Source organism: Peromyscus californicus, unplaced genomic scaffold (assembly GCF_007827085.1).
Source record: "Peromyscus californicus insignis strain IS unplaced genomic scaffold, ASM782708v3 Scaffold_4__1_contigs__length_199733344, whole genome shotgun sequence".
NCBI classification, from domain to species: domain Eukaryota; kingdom Metazoa; phylum Chordata; class Mammalia; order Rodentia; family Cricetidae; genus Peromyscus; species Peromyscus californicus.
Genome location: NW_026294562.1, coordinates 121,081,545 through 121,098,641, shown reverse-complemented (window position 1 = coordinate 121,098,641; position 17,097 = coordinate 121,081,545). Strand labels below are relative to the sequence as shown.

General features: G+C 47.0%; 1 protein-coding gene across 2 annotated transcripts in view; it reads right to left on the bottom strand.

Annotated features, from left to right (window-relative positions):
• Crtc3 (CREB regulated transcription coactivator 3) overlaps nucleotides 1-16,684 on the bottom strand; it is a 111,535-nt gene extending 94,851 nt beyond the window's left edge. The window contains exons 1-2 of one of the 2 annotated variants that reach the window (XM_052760866.1): nucleotides 16,482-16,684; nucleotides 5,647-5,745 (exon numbers count right to left, since the gene is read on the bottom strand). In XM_052760866.1, the coding sequence (XP_052616826.1) occupies nucleotides 5,647-5,745; nucleotides 16,482-16,613 (231 nt within the window). In that variant the 5' untranslated portion in view covers nucleotides 16,614-16,684. The remainder of the gene's footprint in view (nucleotides 1-5,646; nucleotides 5,746-16,481) is intronic. The other variant, XM_052760865.1, reaches the window with a different exon arrangement.
• Nucleotides 16,685-17,097: the final 413 nt, after the last annotated feature.

Genomic DNA, 17,097 nt, shown 5'->3' with positions numbered 1-17,097 from the left:
GTGTGTGTGTGTGTGTGTGTGTGAGGGAGGGGGAACAGGGCCAGACAGTGGTGGCACATGCCTTTAATCCCAGCACTCAGGAGGCAGAGGCAGGAGGATCTCTGTGAGTTCAAGGCCAACCTGGTCTACAGAGCGAGATCCAGGACAGGCACCAAAACTACAGAGAGAAACCCTGTCTCGAAAAAACAAAAAAAGAAGAAGAGGAGGAAAAAGGAAAGGAAAAAACCCCAGGATCTTTGTACACCATTCACTAACTCAGAAGGTGGTCATACTGGAGTAGCATGGCCCTACATTCAAGAACTGATGTCTTTATAAGAGACAGGAGAAGGGGTTAAATCACAGATAAATGGAAAGGTCACATGACAACAGAGCCACAGATGTCAGTGACAGGGCTACTGACAAACGCCAGGGAAAGGTAAGGAAAGACTCTTCCCTGGAGCGCTCAGATGAGCATCCCTGCCGACTCCGTGATCAGACTCCCGGACTAAGAACTGTGAGAAAGTGAATTCGCTACTGTAAGCCACCAAGTTGTGGTCCTTTGTACCAGCAGCCACAGGAAACGAGCGCATGCACCAACACAGATGAGACTCCAGTGTGATCGGTTAAAGGCACCAGAAGCCCGGAGACCACATCCTTTTGATTCCATTCACAGGGCACTCCGGGGGGGCACGGAGAATGTCCACCAAGGGACACAGCCCCTCTGCAGTGAGGGAATAGTCTACACCTCAGTGACTGTGATGGCGGTCCATGACCCAGTAGATCTACGAGTCAGTTACACCTCAAAAAAGGTAACAGAAGAGAACCTATGCCCCAAGACTCCCCTTTGTACATCAGTTTGTTACAAAATTTTCTATTTGGAAGAAGGCTCCTACTAGCCTAATGAATGAGTATATCATCATCAAATAAAAATAACAGTTACAGACCATAATCCACTCAACAAAATGGGAATTCTTAAATCACACACAGATATACTATAAATATATGTCAATAAGGATACATAAATATACATATATCAATAACTATATCAATAAATATATATACATTTGTGTGGAGGCATGTGTGTTTATAATGCAAAGTTTAATGAAATTTAGTGAAGACTTAAGGTAGCTGTGCACAGAACAGTCGTTCATTAGAAGAAGAGCTGCTGTGGGATGTTCTGTATGGCAAATGTATTGCTAATTAGTCAATAAATAAAACACTGATTGGCCATTGGCTAGGCAGGAAGTGTAGGCGGGACAAGGAGGAGAATAAAGCTGGGAAGTGGAAGGCTGAGTCAGAGAGACACTGCCAGCCACCACGATGACAAACAGCATGTGAAGATGCCGGTAAGCCACAAGCCATGTGGCAAGGTGTTATGTTAGCAAGTTAGCAAGAAGCCTGCCACAGCCATACAGTTTGTAAGCAATATAAGTCTCTGTGTTTATTTGGTTGGGTCTGAGCGGCTGTGGGACTGGCGGGTGTCAGAGATTTGTCCTGACTGTGGGCCAGGCAGGAAAACTCTAGCTACAAAGAGCAACTTCAGGGCGGGAAGTCTGAAAGGCCGATTGTATCTGGTAAAAGGCACAGCCACGGTCACAGGACAGACATGAAATCACATGCCTAAAGGGATCCAACCATCACTCCTGAGCTATCCCTACACACCATCATCTGAATCTCATCACAAGATACAACACAAGCCCCAGGAGAGCGGTGCTGGAGCCTGCGCCTAGCGGGAGAATGCTTGCCTGCCATACGTGAAGCCCTGGGTTCAATCTTGAGAACCAGAAAGTGTTAAAAGACAGCAGGGATTGTGCTACAAAATAATTGCCTGTAACTGTCAAAAATGTCAGGTCACAAAAGTCAAAACGGTTTTTCAGTTTCTTTCAAGGCAAGGTCTCATTAATCCCAGCTGGCCTCAAACTTGCTCTATAGTCAAGGATGACTTTGAACTTCTAACCCTCCTGCTCACACTGTTCTGGAAACCCAACCCAGGGCTCTACCAACTGAGTAACATCCTTACCCCAAAGTAATAATTTGACTGTGCATGGTGACCAAACCTATAATTTCAACACTTAGAGGCCAAGACAGAAGGACAGAGTTGGATGCCAGCCTGGGATACATACCAAAAAACCAATTATAACACATTTTACACATGTGAACAGACACACGTTGGGGAGGGGCAGGCGGGTGTGCAGGCATATGTGAAGGCCTGAAGCCGCTCCACTTTATTGAGGCAGGGCCTCTTGCTGAAGTGTGAGCGCACCAAGCACGGGTGGTGTAGCTAGCTACCGCTGCTTCCTCGGTGCTGGACTTCTGGTGGAGGCCACGCACGCACGCACGCACGCACGCACGCACGCACGCACGCACGCACGCACGCACGCACGCCCAGCTCTTCTGTGGGTTCTGGAGATTCGAACTCCAGTCTTCATACTTACACAGCAAATACTTCCTCTACTGTGTTGTCTCCCCAAGCCCTCAAACAATAATTTTTAAAAAGATTTATTTATTTTATGTGTACACACGTGTGCCTGAGTGTATGAATGTGCACAGTGTGCATGCAGGTGCTCACAGAGACCAGAAGAGGAAATCAGATCCTCTGGCACTAGAGTTCCAGGCAGTTGTGAACTTCCTGATGGGGTGCTGAGAACTGAACCTGGGTCCTCTCCAAGAGCAACAAATGCTCTTAACTGCTGGACTATTTCCAGCTCCCCAAAATAATATTAATAATTATATTTAATTATTATTAATATTATTTTATCGAGACCAAGTTTCTCTATGCAGACCAGGCTGCCCTTGAACTCAGAGATCTGCCTGCCTCTGCCTCTTGAATGATGGGATTAAAGGCATCTGTCATTATCCCTGGCTTAAAATAACAATTTTTAGTATTTAAAAAAAAGTATTCTTGCCGGGCAGCGGTGGTGCACACCTTTAATCCCAGCACTTGGGAGGCAGAGCCAGATGGATCTCTGTGAGTTCGAGGCCACCCTGGTTTACAGAGCGAGATCCAGAACAGGCACCAAAACTACACAGAGAAACCCTGTCTCAAAAACAAACAAACAAAAACCAAAAGGATTCTTAGTATGAATGTTTAAAAGCAGAAGTGCCACAAATTCCATTTTTTTCAAATATGAGCAAAAGCTGAACTGGTTGAACATTCCAGTCTCCGGGCTGGGGAAATGGCTCAATGGGTCAAGCGTTTGCCATGGTCATGAGAACTGAGTCCAGCCCCCAGAATCCACATACAGCTGTACACGACAGCACACATCTGTGAGTCTGGTACTCCTAGAGTGAGATGGGAGAAAGAGAGAACAATCTCCAGAAGCCTGCACAACAGCTAGCCTGGTGTACACAGCAGCAAAGAGAGAGCTAGCCTGGTGTACACAGCAGCAAAGAGACCCCGTCTCAAAAAGACAGATGGTGAAGACTAACAACTGAGGTTGCCCTTTGACCTCCAGATGTGTGCCATGACATGCTTGTGTCCATACTAACACACAAACACAAACATACACCACACACATACACACACACACACACACACACACACACACACACAGAAACCCAAAATGCTCCACAATATTTTGGATCTCATAGAAGCAATGAACTCAGTTTCTCCACAAAGAAGACCCAGCTTTAGAACTGAAGGGAGGTGGGGCTGGGAAGACAGCTGGGTAAGAATACATGCTCTACAAGCATGGGAAGCTGAGTTCAAGTCCCCAGCACCCACATAAAAGCTAAGAACAGCTTTGTGTGCCCATGACCCCAGTGTTACTGAGCTCATACTCACACCCGCACATGCATGCACACACACCACACACACGTCACCCACCACATACACTCATCACACAGATCACATACATACCACACATATACACAAACACACAGATACCACAGACATTACACACACCACGTATACACATCCCAAAATAAGATAGAAGGTCATCCAAAGGCATGGAGTTATGATGCTTTATCACAAAGTTTATATATCAACTCTAACATCAAATCCTAACTTGCTAAATTAAAAATGGCAGGCTTCTAACTTTTCTGTGAGTAGGACATCAAAGTAGATCTAACTCAGATCTTAACTACAGTACCAGGCACTATTGTCTGCAACACTAATTCCACATTGTTTTAAGAAGGCTCTTCTGGTAAATGACTATAGCACCTGAGACTGCGCTAATCTCAGCGCACCAAGACTGTCATCTATGCCTCCAGCCCACCTGCCCCATGAGGCCATCATTAGTCATATGAATCTGGTGGCATGAGTAGTCAAGACTGAGACATGTTTTAAGTATAAAATACACAACAGACTTCAAGACTCAGCACAGAACAATATGGGAACAATCTTAGTTTTGTGTGTTGATTACATGTTGAAATGGTATTATGGTATATCTTGGGTTATATAAGTATTCAAATTATTTAAATGAAGCTGGGCATGCTGGCACATGCCTATGATCCCAGGACTTGGAGAGCCACAGTAAGAAAATCAAGAACTTAAGACCAGGGCTGAAGATATAGCTCAGCTGGTAGAGTGTTTGCCTAGCACAGCATTTACAAAAGTCCTCGGTCCCATCTTCAGTACCCCAATAACCCCAGCACTTTGGAGACAGAGGCAGGAGGATGAAAAGTTCAATGTTATCCTCAGCTATATAGCTTAAGCTGCTCAAGACCAGTTAAGAACCTGTCTCAAAAAAAAAAAAACAAAAACAAAAACAAAACAAAAAGTGAAAGAAAGAAAGGAAGAAAGAAGGAAGGAAAAAGAAAACTGAACAACAAGCTAGATGTCGTGAGATACCTGTATTCTCAGCACTCAGGAGGTACAGGCAGGAAGATTAGGACACTCTGAAGCCACCCTGGTCTACACAGCAAGTTCAGAGCAGCCAGGGCTATATAGACTCTATCTCAAAAACCCTAAGCTAAGGCCATCAGAATACTGACAGGTCAAAGCACTTGTAAATAACTGATGACCTGAGTTCTATTCCCTGAACCCATGGGAGGAGACAACTGACCCTTGAAAGTTGTTCTCTGAAGCTGGGCATGGTGGTGCACACCTTTAACCCCAGCACTCAGGAAACAGAGGCAGGTGGATCTCTGAGTTTGAGGCCAGCCTGGTCTACAGAGAGAGTTCCAGAACAGCCAGGACTACACAGAGAGACCCTGTCTCGAAAAATAAACAAACAAAAAGAAAGTTGACCTCCACAGACATGCTGTGGCACAAGCCATGTCTATATACATACACACAACATACATCCATACAATGATAGTAAGTCTTAAAATAAATACCTTTTGTTTAAATTATATTAAACTTAATTTCACCAGTGTATTTTCCTTTAGTGAGGCTAGTAGGAAACTCTAACTTAAACATGTGGTTCAAGTTACAGTTTGGGGTGATCTCTGTTTTGTTTTCTGATGATGCTGAGGATGGAACCCAGGGCCTGGAACATGCTAGGCAAGTTCTCTTCACACATTTCAACTGGATGCTCAGCCTCTGACTACTTGTGATGTCACATCACCTTCCCTGGTAGACACTATGAAAGAATTTACTCCTGGACTTCCCAGAAGACCGACCTGCACTTAGGCCGAGGCCATTCTTCAAACGCTAATCTTCTCGGGGCTTATCTCTGTCTCTTTATACTCCCTCCAGTGTCACAAAAGCAGGCAATGGAGTACCTGGAACTCTGATGCGCTGCTCCGCAGCTGGCTCACGTTAGGTAGGGATCCCCCGTGGTACTGTGTAAGGCGCAGTTGCTGAAGCTTCTGAAACTGAACCTGGAAAGACAGTGATTTCAAGAATGTTCAGCAAAATCGGAAAGAGGCATCCAAGTACAGTATTTTGTAGAATGCTTTAAAAAAAAAAGTCTTGGTTTCGATTTCTTTTTCTACTTAAGTGACCACAATCTTCAGGTTTCCAGAGCTTTCCGGGATCTGTCTCATTTGAGTTTTGTTTTGAGATATGGATCCACACAACTAGGATGACCTTACGCTCACTACGTAGCTAAGGATCCTGAGCCTCCTGCCTCTAACTCCTAAGTGGTAGGATTACAGGCGTGTGCCACCACAGCCTGGCTTAGTTTCTTTCTGCTTAGTTTCTTTATGTTTTAGAAAGAATTTATGAATATCCCAAATGTCCTACACACCATGGTGTGTAGGCATGCAGGCACAACATTTAACAATAAAGACTTTTTAAAAGAAAATTAAGCTATCTAAAAACCAAAAACATTGTTTCCTTTCCTTCTCCACAGACTTCCCCAATCCCATGTGCATTTATGTGTCATAACTATGAATGAGGGGTCATAGCACAGATATAACTTGCTGGGGGATTTGTTTGTTTGGTTTGGTTTTTTTTCTTTCTTTCTTTTTTTTAGCTGGATTCTCATATAGTTAAGCTAGCCTAAAACTCATTATGTAGCAGAGGCGAGCCTTGAACTCCCAATACCCCAACCCCACTGCCACATCTCCTTCCCAAGTCCTGGGATAGCACCACCACTCAGCCAACATAGGTACCATCTTGCATACTTACATCATGAGCCTTTTCGAGACCATTTTCTCTCTCTCTCTCTCTCTCTCTCTCTCTCTCTCTCTCTCTCTCTCTCTCTCTCTCTCTAATTTTTAATGGCTATGTAACACTTATTTTCCTGAAATCTAACTCATTCTAAGTGTGAGTGACTATTCAGTCTCTAGATATGGACTCATCAAAGGAGGCCACGGCAGGCTAATAAGATAACTTAATGGTGGGAGGACTTGCCACCAAGTCTGATGACCCAAGTTTGATCCCCAGGCTCATACGGTGGAAGGAGGGAACCAACTCCAGCAAGCTGTCCTCTGACCTCCACATGTGTGCCATGTGTGCACGTGTGCACATGGCACGCGCGTGCACGCGCACACACACACACACATTTGTAACACAAATATTTAATGAAGGAGGCCAAGCAAGCAGGCATCAAGCAGTAGCCTATGGATTTCCCAGCTTCATTCTTACTTTCAGAGGGCAGTCAACCGTCATGGCTCTTCTAAGCCTCACAGTGATGCAGTTTGCTCTTCATGAGCTCTGCTTCTAAAATAATACATTAACTGTGAATTATACAACCCTTGACTTACAATTCATACAAGGGAGAAAGGTCCTAGAGAGACGCCTGAGGCAGATTCTTACCCTCCCATTACTCTATCCTTTGATTATGAAATGAAGTACACCAGACCTGAGCCCTTAGGGTAGGCCAGGTGTTGTCCTTAGATACCTGGTCCACTTCACCCTTAGCTTTCTGCACAATAATGCAGAGAAACTGCATTACCCTGCATTTACAGACCGGAGAACCCAGATGCAGGTAAGTTCAATGTCCTGCCCAAGGCCAAGCCACAGCTGCTTCATTCAAAACCCACACTCCTATTTCTACCATGCTCTGTTTCTGTTTTCCATTTCTCCCTTAATGATTATACTATTTATTATTATTATTTAAAATATCTGATACAGTGTAGGAGCTGGAGTAACGACTCAGCAGTTAAGAAAGTGTATTGTTCTCGCAGACGATCCAGGTTCAGGCGCCAGACCTCTATCAGGCAGCTCACAACGTCCTACAATTCCAGTTCGAGAGCCTCCGAGAGCACTTCCACACACATAAACTCGCACAGGCACACATACACATAAATTTTAAAATTATCAAAAATTATCTAATACAATATAAATATTCTGTAAGTATGATGGTAAGGAAATTATGACAAGAAAAATTCAATGACCATATGATTTACAAAGTCTGAAAGATTCACAATTCATTGTGGAGCCTATGAATCTCTGATCTATGAACACCTACTATGAAAGCTTTCAGATACACAGAAGATAGAAATGACGGGAATGAAATCATCTTCTATCTATCCAACAGCTTCTATGATTACCAACTGAGACATCATCATTGCCTCCTTCACTACCTTTGGTACCCTAAGAGAAATCCCAGACGTGATGATATTCCTTAATTTAATATGCATATTCAAAAATAAGTACACATATTTGTTTGTAAATTTATTTTTTTTTATTTTTTTTTTTTTTGGTTTTTCGAGACAGGGTTTCTCTGTGTAGCTTTGCGCCTTTCCTGGGACTCACTTGGTAGCCCAGGCTGGCCTCGAACTCAGAGAGATCCGCCTGGCTCTGCCTCCCGAGTGCTGGGATTAAAGGCGTGCGCCACCACCGCCCGGCTTGTTTGTAAATTTTAAAGGCATATGAGGAAGCCCCTGGGTGTCTTCAACTTCCTTATACTCACAGTACTTGATTTCTCAATATGCTGTACAGGGAGACATATTAATTATGTTGTATATATTAATCAAAACCTCAGATCTCATAGTCAAATCTGAAGACTCAGTAAGCTATTTCTGCCTATGAGCCAAGTTTAAGAATAAGCCAGCTTTCCACTTACCATTCTAAATGCACTTACTAGAAGCATTTGACCCCCAATCCTTGAAATGCTACAGCAGGATTCTTGGTTACCTTCATCTAAAGCCTTTCATTCCTTCTTCAAAGAATCACCCAATCCATTTCATTTATATAAAGACTTAATTGTGTGTTAGATTCGATGCCAGACACAAACTTACAGCGTACACACCTGCCAAAGCTCCTCCCTCCTGAGAGTTCCCACAAAGGTCAACCCTTACCCAAAAGCCTTGACACTTGAGCCAGGCTCAATTATCAAGCCAGCTGGGGACCTGCCTTCAACTGTACTTGAGGCCCTTGCAGAGGACCCCACAACTGCTTGCCCTCTGGAGGAGCCTCTCTCCAGAACCTTCAAAGGCTGTGTGACACCAGAGCGAGCTCTCATGTGGCCAGCCGAGTCATCCCGTGCCCTTCACAAAGGATATGAGGGTAAATATAAAAATCCGATGGTGTTATGTGAATTATGGAGACCTGGACAAGTTCTCGGGCTACCACTTCTGTAGATGTTCTCAGCTACCTCTAAAACCTTGGTTATTTTGACACTTGCCTCTTTTGAAATTCTGAATCATTAAACTAGAAGGAAACTTGAGACTGAATTCAACACCTCCGTGCTTACAGATGCTGAAAATAAGGGCTGAAGAATGGCTAGACTAAGGCAGAGGTCACAGACTGGCAGCCCTCAGGGAGTTCTGACTCCATCAGTGTTTTCAACTTCAAGTTTAGAACCTGGGAGTCTGCATAAAATCCAGACTTCTAACTTTACTGACTGAAAGAGCAAACAACACTAAATTTGTGTGTGTGCGTGTGCGTGTGCGTGTGTGCACGTTCATGCATTTTGAACACGTAGTTGTGCATTTGTGTGGGCAGTTTTCAGAAAGCAGAGTTGACCATCTCTTTCCCCATGTGGGTCCTGGGGACTGGACTCAAGTCAGCAGGGTGGCCAGCAAGTGCCTTTATCGGCAGAGCCGGCTCACTAGCCCTAACTCATATTCTTGCCCGACAACACTGCTCCTCACCCAGGGCCGTGATTGTTTGCCCCAGGCCTCCATAAGCCCTGTCATCCACCTCTGTGGCTAAGGATTAGCTACCTTTTGCCATCAATTCCTGGTCCTTCCATTCATTTTCCTTATCTACCTCACGCTGAAACAATCATTAGCATGATCTGGCCTACGGTCACACACTTTAGTAGAATTTCTTCTAATGCCTGTATAAATGAGACAGAACCTGCTCTAATTCTTTTCTGGAAAAGTCTCACAATAGTCAACACAATCCTAATCAAAATCCCAGCAGGGAGCTGGGAGCATAGCTCAGCGGCAGAGCACAGTTTAGCATACTGAAGGTTTAATCTCCAGGACCAAACAGAAATAAAAGTGAAAAAAAATGCAGCCAGTCTTATATTTATAGATTGACAAGATAATTCTAAGATTTATGTAAGTACAAATGGCCCAGTTTAGCGGGAAATATTTTTAAAGATTTATTTTTTTAATTATGTGTCTATGTAGGGGAACGAACACATATGAGTGCAGGTGCATACAGAATCCAAAAGATCACTGGGTCCCCTGGAGTTGGAGTTACAGTCAGTTATGAGCTGTGGCTGCTGGGAACCAAACTTGGGTCCTCTGCGAAAGCAGCACATGCTCTTAGCCCCGGAGCCATCTCTCCAGCCCCGAGAGTAATTTTTAAGAAGGGCTAAGTTACAAGATTTAAGTTAATAGTTTCAAGATCTACTATAAAGCTATAGTAACCCAGAGTGCCGTTGTAAACAAGTCTAGGGTGGAAATAATGGCTGAGTGCTAGGGTACTGCCTAGCATGTATGAACCCTTAGGTTCAATCCCAGGAGGTGGGGTAGAGAGAAAGGTCAGGAAACGTGACAGAGTACAAAGACAGACGAATGGACAGACAGACAGACAGACACACACACACACACACACACACACACACACCCCTTTACTAGGGAAAAGATTTTGAGCACACAGACATCAGTGTGCCACCCGGATTCAGTACCAGCTCTGCCCTTACCAGCCTTGTAAAGAAACGTCCCTAAGCCTCAGTTTACTCCATTCACAAAATGATGGAAAATCTAGACAGATAAACCACAAGGTCATTTTGAAAACTGTGTGAGATAAAGAGTGAAGAGATCAGCATAGGACCTGTCACAGAGCCTCAGATTTAAGCCAAACCTGGTCTTTAGGCTTTTTTCTCTACTCTTGGCTCAGAGGCCTCACCATTCTACAGCATACCCATTGCTTGTTTGAACAGAAAACCAAGGAATGCACTGAGCTGGGGGATGTGGCTCACCTGGGGGAGGACTTGTCTAACATTTGAGTCCCCAGGGTTCGCTCCTCAGTGCAGTATAAGCTAGGTACGGTGGTACACACCTGTAATCCTAACATCTAGATATGGAGGCAGGAGGGTCAGTGGTTCAAGGTCATTTTTTTAAAAGATTTATTTATCTATTTATTATGTATACAGTGTTCTGTCTGCATGTACGCCTGCATGCCAGAAGAGGGCACCAGATCTTATTATGGATGGTTGTGAGCCACCATGTGGGTGCTGGGAATTGAACTCAGGACCTCTGGAAGAGCATCCAGTGCTCTTAACCTCTGAGCCATCTCTCCAGCCCTCAATGTCATTTTTGACAACAGTGAGTCTCAGGCCACTATTAAGGCTATATGAGACCTTGTCATAAAAAAAGGAAAAAACAAGTTGCCCTTCACAGCCAAGCACCTTGAAGTTTCCAACAGTCTCCCTCTCTGTCCATCCATCTCTCCACACTGAGCAATCCACCTTCCACAGCGTCCGCACATGCAGCGGTAACTGATGGCCTGCACACAATGAGACCAAAGGACACGTCCTTATCATGCAGCAGCGCTGGCTGAGCTGGCGGACATCCCTCCTCTTCACAGCAACCCCTCTGGCCTTTCTCTGGCCATTCTAGCTGTCCTTTAGCCTTTGACGGCACCTCCTCCTCTATCTCCCCTTTAAAGGCGGGGCTCTTGGCTTCTAGGCCCTCTTCACACTTCACTTTACAGCAGTGGACAAATTCAAGTCTGAGGGAAGGAAGCTAAGTCAGCAGGGCAATCTGGAGCATCATGAGGCATGCCACAGAGGTGGTGGGGACTGTGGCCGACGGAAGACGACCACATGTCCTATTTAATGGGGCATCACCAGACTACTGCTGCCATGCTTTCCAAAATATGATGGAAAGGCCCGTGAGATGACTCGGCAGGTAAAGGCACTTGCTGTGAGACCTGATGACAAAAGTTTGGCCCTCAGGACCCATATGGCAGAAGGAGAAAACTGACTGCTGCCAACTGTCCTCTGACCTCCACAGGCATGTGCATGTACATATGACCCCCAACACACACACACACACACACACACACACACACACACACACACACACACACACACACACACACACACACCCCAAAGGGAACAAACGTAAAAAGAGGAGCTAAAGAGACTGCCCAGAAGGTAAGAGCACTTCCTGCTCTTGCAGAGGACCAGGCTAGCTTCCCAGCACCAGTGTGGCAGCCTGCAACCATCCCTAACTCCAGTTCCAGGGGATCCAGGCCCTTCTCTGGCCTTGTGAGCACTATTTTAATGTAAAAAGAAAGACATGTGAGAAAGATATGCTGCTAAGTGATCTCATTTTCCAAATTCAGAGCTTGGACTTTAATGGACAATCCCATTGCTCATTGCTGGCCCTCATTAAACAGACACAGACAGACACACAGACAGACACACAGACAGACACACACACACATTTTGGGCCAAGAAAACAAAATAAAAATATGTCAGAGAGCAAAAAATAGGGTGTAGGCCAACAGTCTGTTTGTACTTTGTGTGTGTGTGGGGGGGGGTGCTTTCTTTTGTTTGAAATAGGGTAAGCTGACCTTGAACTTCCTATGTAGCTAAGGATAACTTTACATTTCTCATCCTCCTGCTTCAACCTCCCAAGTGCTGGGATTCCAAGTATGAGTCACCACACCTGGTTTATGCTGGGGACCAAACCCAGGACCTGGAGCATTAAATGCAGGCACCCTACCACTAGGATGTGGCCTCTTCCCAAGCAGCCAAATTTCCTGTGGCTAAACTCTGAAGAGCCCCAAATTTGTATCATCACCCAGCCTTCCTTCCTGAGCCCCAGGTCCAAACAAACCAATGCCTGCTGGACATGCTGTCCGAGCCTCGAAGACCCCCTCAAACTCAGGACCTCTTCACAGCCACACTCTCAGAAGGACCTGGTGTGCCTGAAGCTTGAAGCCTGGGGATCCTCTGGACCCTCCCCTCTTACCGGTCTCACTTCTCCAAAGCTCCTCCCATTTCCTAAATATCGGTCAGCTCACCCTTACCCCAGTCAATGCCACCAAGCCCCTGCCTGAGCTTACTGTTACAGCCTAGAAACAGCTTCTCCACCGTGGCCTCCTAGATTCTAACGCTACTCTGGAGCTCGAGGGATCCCTTTAAGATACAAATCAATCCAGGTTCAACCTCTTCAATGGCCTACTATTGTCCTAAAATTAAGTCCCAAATCCCATCTCTACAACCTGATCCTGTGAAGAAGTCTCCAGCATCTCAAATCTCTCTTCTAATCCGCCTGCTGGACCTTAGACTCTGCCTGAAGCACACTCCCTTCTCACACACATATCCCCACATTCCTTCCCCATACCAGTGATCCTTTAGGCCATCAGAAGTGGCATGGACTTTCTCCTACACATGCCCAGAGCTACTTACTTCCTTTGTATAACTTTCACCCAAATGGGTCTTTACTCCTTAAAAATCTTCCTCTCTAGAGCCTACCATCCATCAGAAGACTGTTGCTAGGCCACTACGGCATCCCAATGAACCCTAACCCAGGCACACACTACAGACACAGCATTTGTGAGCACACTAAGGAGACTGTCCGAGGAAACACCTTGTCTTACCTGCATTGCACACACATACCACAAACAGTCCATTAATCCCACCAGTAGCGTCCAACTCACAAACAACACAGAAATAATGGACGATAACACAGCACTCTTCCCAGGCAGACCTGCCTCGGATTTCCTCCTTCTCCTCACCAGGAAACCCTCCTAATACTCCCTTCTCAAAACTTTCTCGCTGCTTGCCAGACATGGTGGAACATGCCTTTAATCCCAGCACTCGGGAGGCAGAGACAGGAGAATCCCAGAGTTCGAGGCCAGCCTGGTCCACAAGAGCAAGTTCCAGGACAGTCAGAGCTACACAGAGCCCAGTCTTGAAAAACCAAAACCCGCCCAGCAGTGATGGCGCACGCCTTTAATCCCAGCACTCGGGAGGCAGAGGCAGGCAGATCTCTGTGAGTTCCAGGACAGGCTCCAAAGTTACACAGAGAAACCCTGTCTCGAAAAACCAAAACCAAACAAACAAAACCTTTCATGCTGCTTTCTGATGCGGCTGAACCACTAAAGCTGGAAAGTAAAAAAATTCTCCCAAATCTAGCGCAGTGGTTCTCAACCTTCCTAACGCTGCGATCCTTTAATACAGTTCTTCATGTTGTGCTGCCCCCCAACCATACAATTATTCCGGTGTTACTCCATAACTGTAATGTTTCTATTGCTATGAGTTGTAAATATCAGATATGAGAGCCTTGTGGGGTCGCAACCCACAGGTTGAATATCCTACCTACCTGGAAAGTGAAGTTCAAGTCCAGCTCTGAAAGACTGGCTGTGATTACACTGAGAATTTGGAAGCTTGACAGTCTTGAGAAGAAAGGGTACCTAGATCAGTTTCAATGCCTGCCCACCAATAACAAGTCTTCTATAAGCAGTTTGGAAGGTCAGAATAGCAGCCATCCAGTTACCCTCTATGAACTAGATGGTTTGTTCTCCAAATGAGAATAAGCTCATATATTTGAGGGTCTAGGAATTCTTTATGAGAAGTGATTTCTTAGGGAAATAATCCTTTAAATGCAGAATAAACAAAAACTCCTGGGTAAAATCAGTGTTGTTACTTGTGTATGTGTGAATACAATGGAACCAACCGGTCAGGCAGAAAACACAAGGAGAATTAATATGCAAATGATTCCCTGTGCCAGGTGAAGGGCAAAGTGACATAATTTTGTAGTTATTAGCAGAAAACAGCAATTGGATTAGCCTGTTGATCAGGCTTGCTAAAGTCAACACAATCACACAGAGAGCCTCGGTTCAGTTCAGCAGAATAGCATTTATCATACTAAATTAAATTTTACTTGGATTTATTGCATTTGTAACCTTGAGTTTATGCTGCACAAATAAATGTTTTGGTTTACAGGTGTATCAAAGCTCTACCCAAAGAACTTCATATACAAGTTTATGTGTGAACACACATGAGTAAAATCATAATCAGGTAAACATTAAGAATTTGTGAGGATTTTTTTATGTTTAAAAATCTGAGCCAGATATGATGGGCAGGCCTATGGTCCCAGCATTTATGAAGCTAAGGAAAAAGGATGGCAAGCTAGAAGCCAGCTGGGCTATAGAGTGCCACCTTGTCTCATAAAAATAAAAATAATTTGTGAATTGCTTATGGCCTCACCTTGAAGGATGATTTAAAGGGGACTCAAAAATCACATGAGTGATTGGATCAACTCTAGGTACACAGACACATATAGAGTACGTGTTTGTGTATAACATATGCCTTTAAGCATCACAACACAGGCCTTACATTAATCCATGGCTTTTACCCACACATTCTCTTCAATGTGTTCTAAACTTGTCAAATTCAACCTAATCAAGGTCACGAAATGTAAAGGCCTGTGGATGCCAACTGGTAAGGGGTGGAGCTGGTCAGGGCACGAGCAAATTTTTTCTTAAAACATTCTTTATCCATCCTTTTTTTTTGGTCTTAGCTACACCAGAAGAAAACATTACATAAATATTACAAATGGTCTCAGTGTGGGAGACTGTGCCAGTGAGTGCTGTGGCTTGTATTATAGCAAAATAAAAATAGAGCTCATACTCCACTTGAGAGTGGCAACATGAGAATTCAAGACTGTTACCAGGTCTCTCAATTTTTAAAGTAAATTTAATGTATATCACAAATTTATATTAGTTCAGTTTGTGCTAAATTTAATATTTAAAGAAAAACTCCCTATTTTAAAACCCTGGCAACAGATTTTTTTTTTTAAGTTCCTGAACACTATGGTGGCCAAAAAAATAGTATGTCTGCAAATCAGGGAGCAGGGAAACAATCAGTTTGCAATCTGCCCTCACGTCTCCTTCCAGCTGCCCACCCCCAGCATCTTCACGGCTTCTGCCATCTGACAACGTCGCCGTCAAGGCCAGCACTCAGGATCCTCAAGGCTGCCCACTCACACGTCGACCCTCGGCCGTCCTGCACAGACACGCCCGCTCTCCATCCTCTGCAGCTCTGCTCCAGTGACCTGGCCTCCCAGGCGTTTGTCCCGACTTGCTCCTTACTCGTTCCTCTGGGTCCCTCCTCAGTCCCCGTCTACGCCCGGGACCCCGTCCGTCCCACTCAACATCTGATGTCGAACCAACACACCGGACCACGTAAAGCACCTCCAAGAGGCGAAAGGGGGAAAGCCACAAACTCGTCACGGAATCACATCGCGGGACCACGGCCCCCTGCCACTCAGGGGCCAGCCGTCCATTCACTTGTGCGCGCACCGAGCTCTCCCCCCGGGGTGGAGGCGCGACCCTCGAGCCCCCGAGGCCTTCCGGGCCGACAGTCAAGGGCTCGTGGGCGGTGGGTGTCCAGAGCACCGAGGAGCCGCACCGCCCGAATCGGGCGACTCTCGGTCCCGCCTCAGCGCTGCGTGCGATTTCCTCTCGGGGTCATCCTCCCGCTTAGGCCGCCCGGCCCCGCCGCCCGCCTTTCCCCCGGCTCCGCCGTTTCCAGCTCCCCGCACCGAAGGCCCGGCGCCCCTCGCACCTCCACCGAGATCGCGAGCCGCACTTGGTGTCGCCAGGCCGGCCAGAGCCGAGGCCGCAGCCGCCCGGGCCCGGCTCCCCACCGCGGCCCCCGCCCGGCCCCGCCGCCGCCGCCGCCGCCGTCTCGGCCGCAGCGACCTCTCCCCCGCCTCCCTCCCGCACCGCCCGCGGCGGCCCCGGCTCTCACCCGCGACAGGGTGAGGTCGGTCATGAGCTGCTCGAAGGCCCGCGTCTCCTCGGCCTGCCGCTGCGTGTGCAGCGCGATCTTCTCACTGAACTTCCGCGGGTTGGCGCTGCCCGAGCCCGGCGAGGCGGCCATGGCGCGCGCCCCGCGCCAGCGGGCTAGGCAGACGGCAGGCGCGGGGGGCCCCGCGGCTCGGCCCACCCGGTCGCTCCGCGGGCCGCCCGAGCCGACGCCCGAAGCCTGTCCTCCGGCGCGACCCGGCAGAGGAGCCGCCGCGGCCCCGGAGCCCAGCGAGCGGCCGGGAGCGCGCCGAGGTCCGCCCCCACGCGCCGGCCCCGCCCTCGGCGCGGCCTGCCTGCTGGGCCTCCCGGCCCCGAAGCCCGGCCTCCCGCGGTCCCGTCGGGCCTCCCAGCCGCCGAGCCCGACCTCCCGCGCGCAGGACGGCGCTGAGCCCGCCGTCCCCAGCCTGGTGGTCCCCTCACACCTACATCCCGTCGGCAAAGCCAAACCGCGCCCACGTGTGGGCGCCGCTGGGTACCACTGCCCACATCCTCCGGCTTCGGGACGGACTTTGGATTTAGGGGACTCGCTGAGAAGAGGGTTGTGCCAGTCAATACAC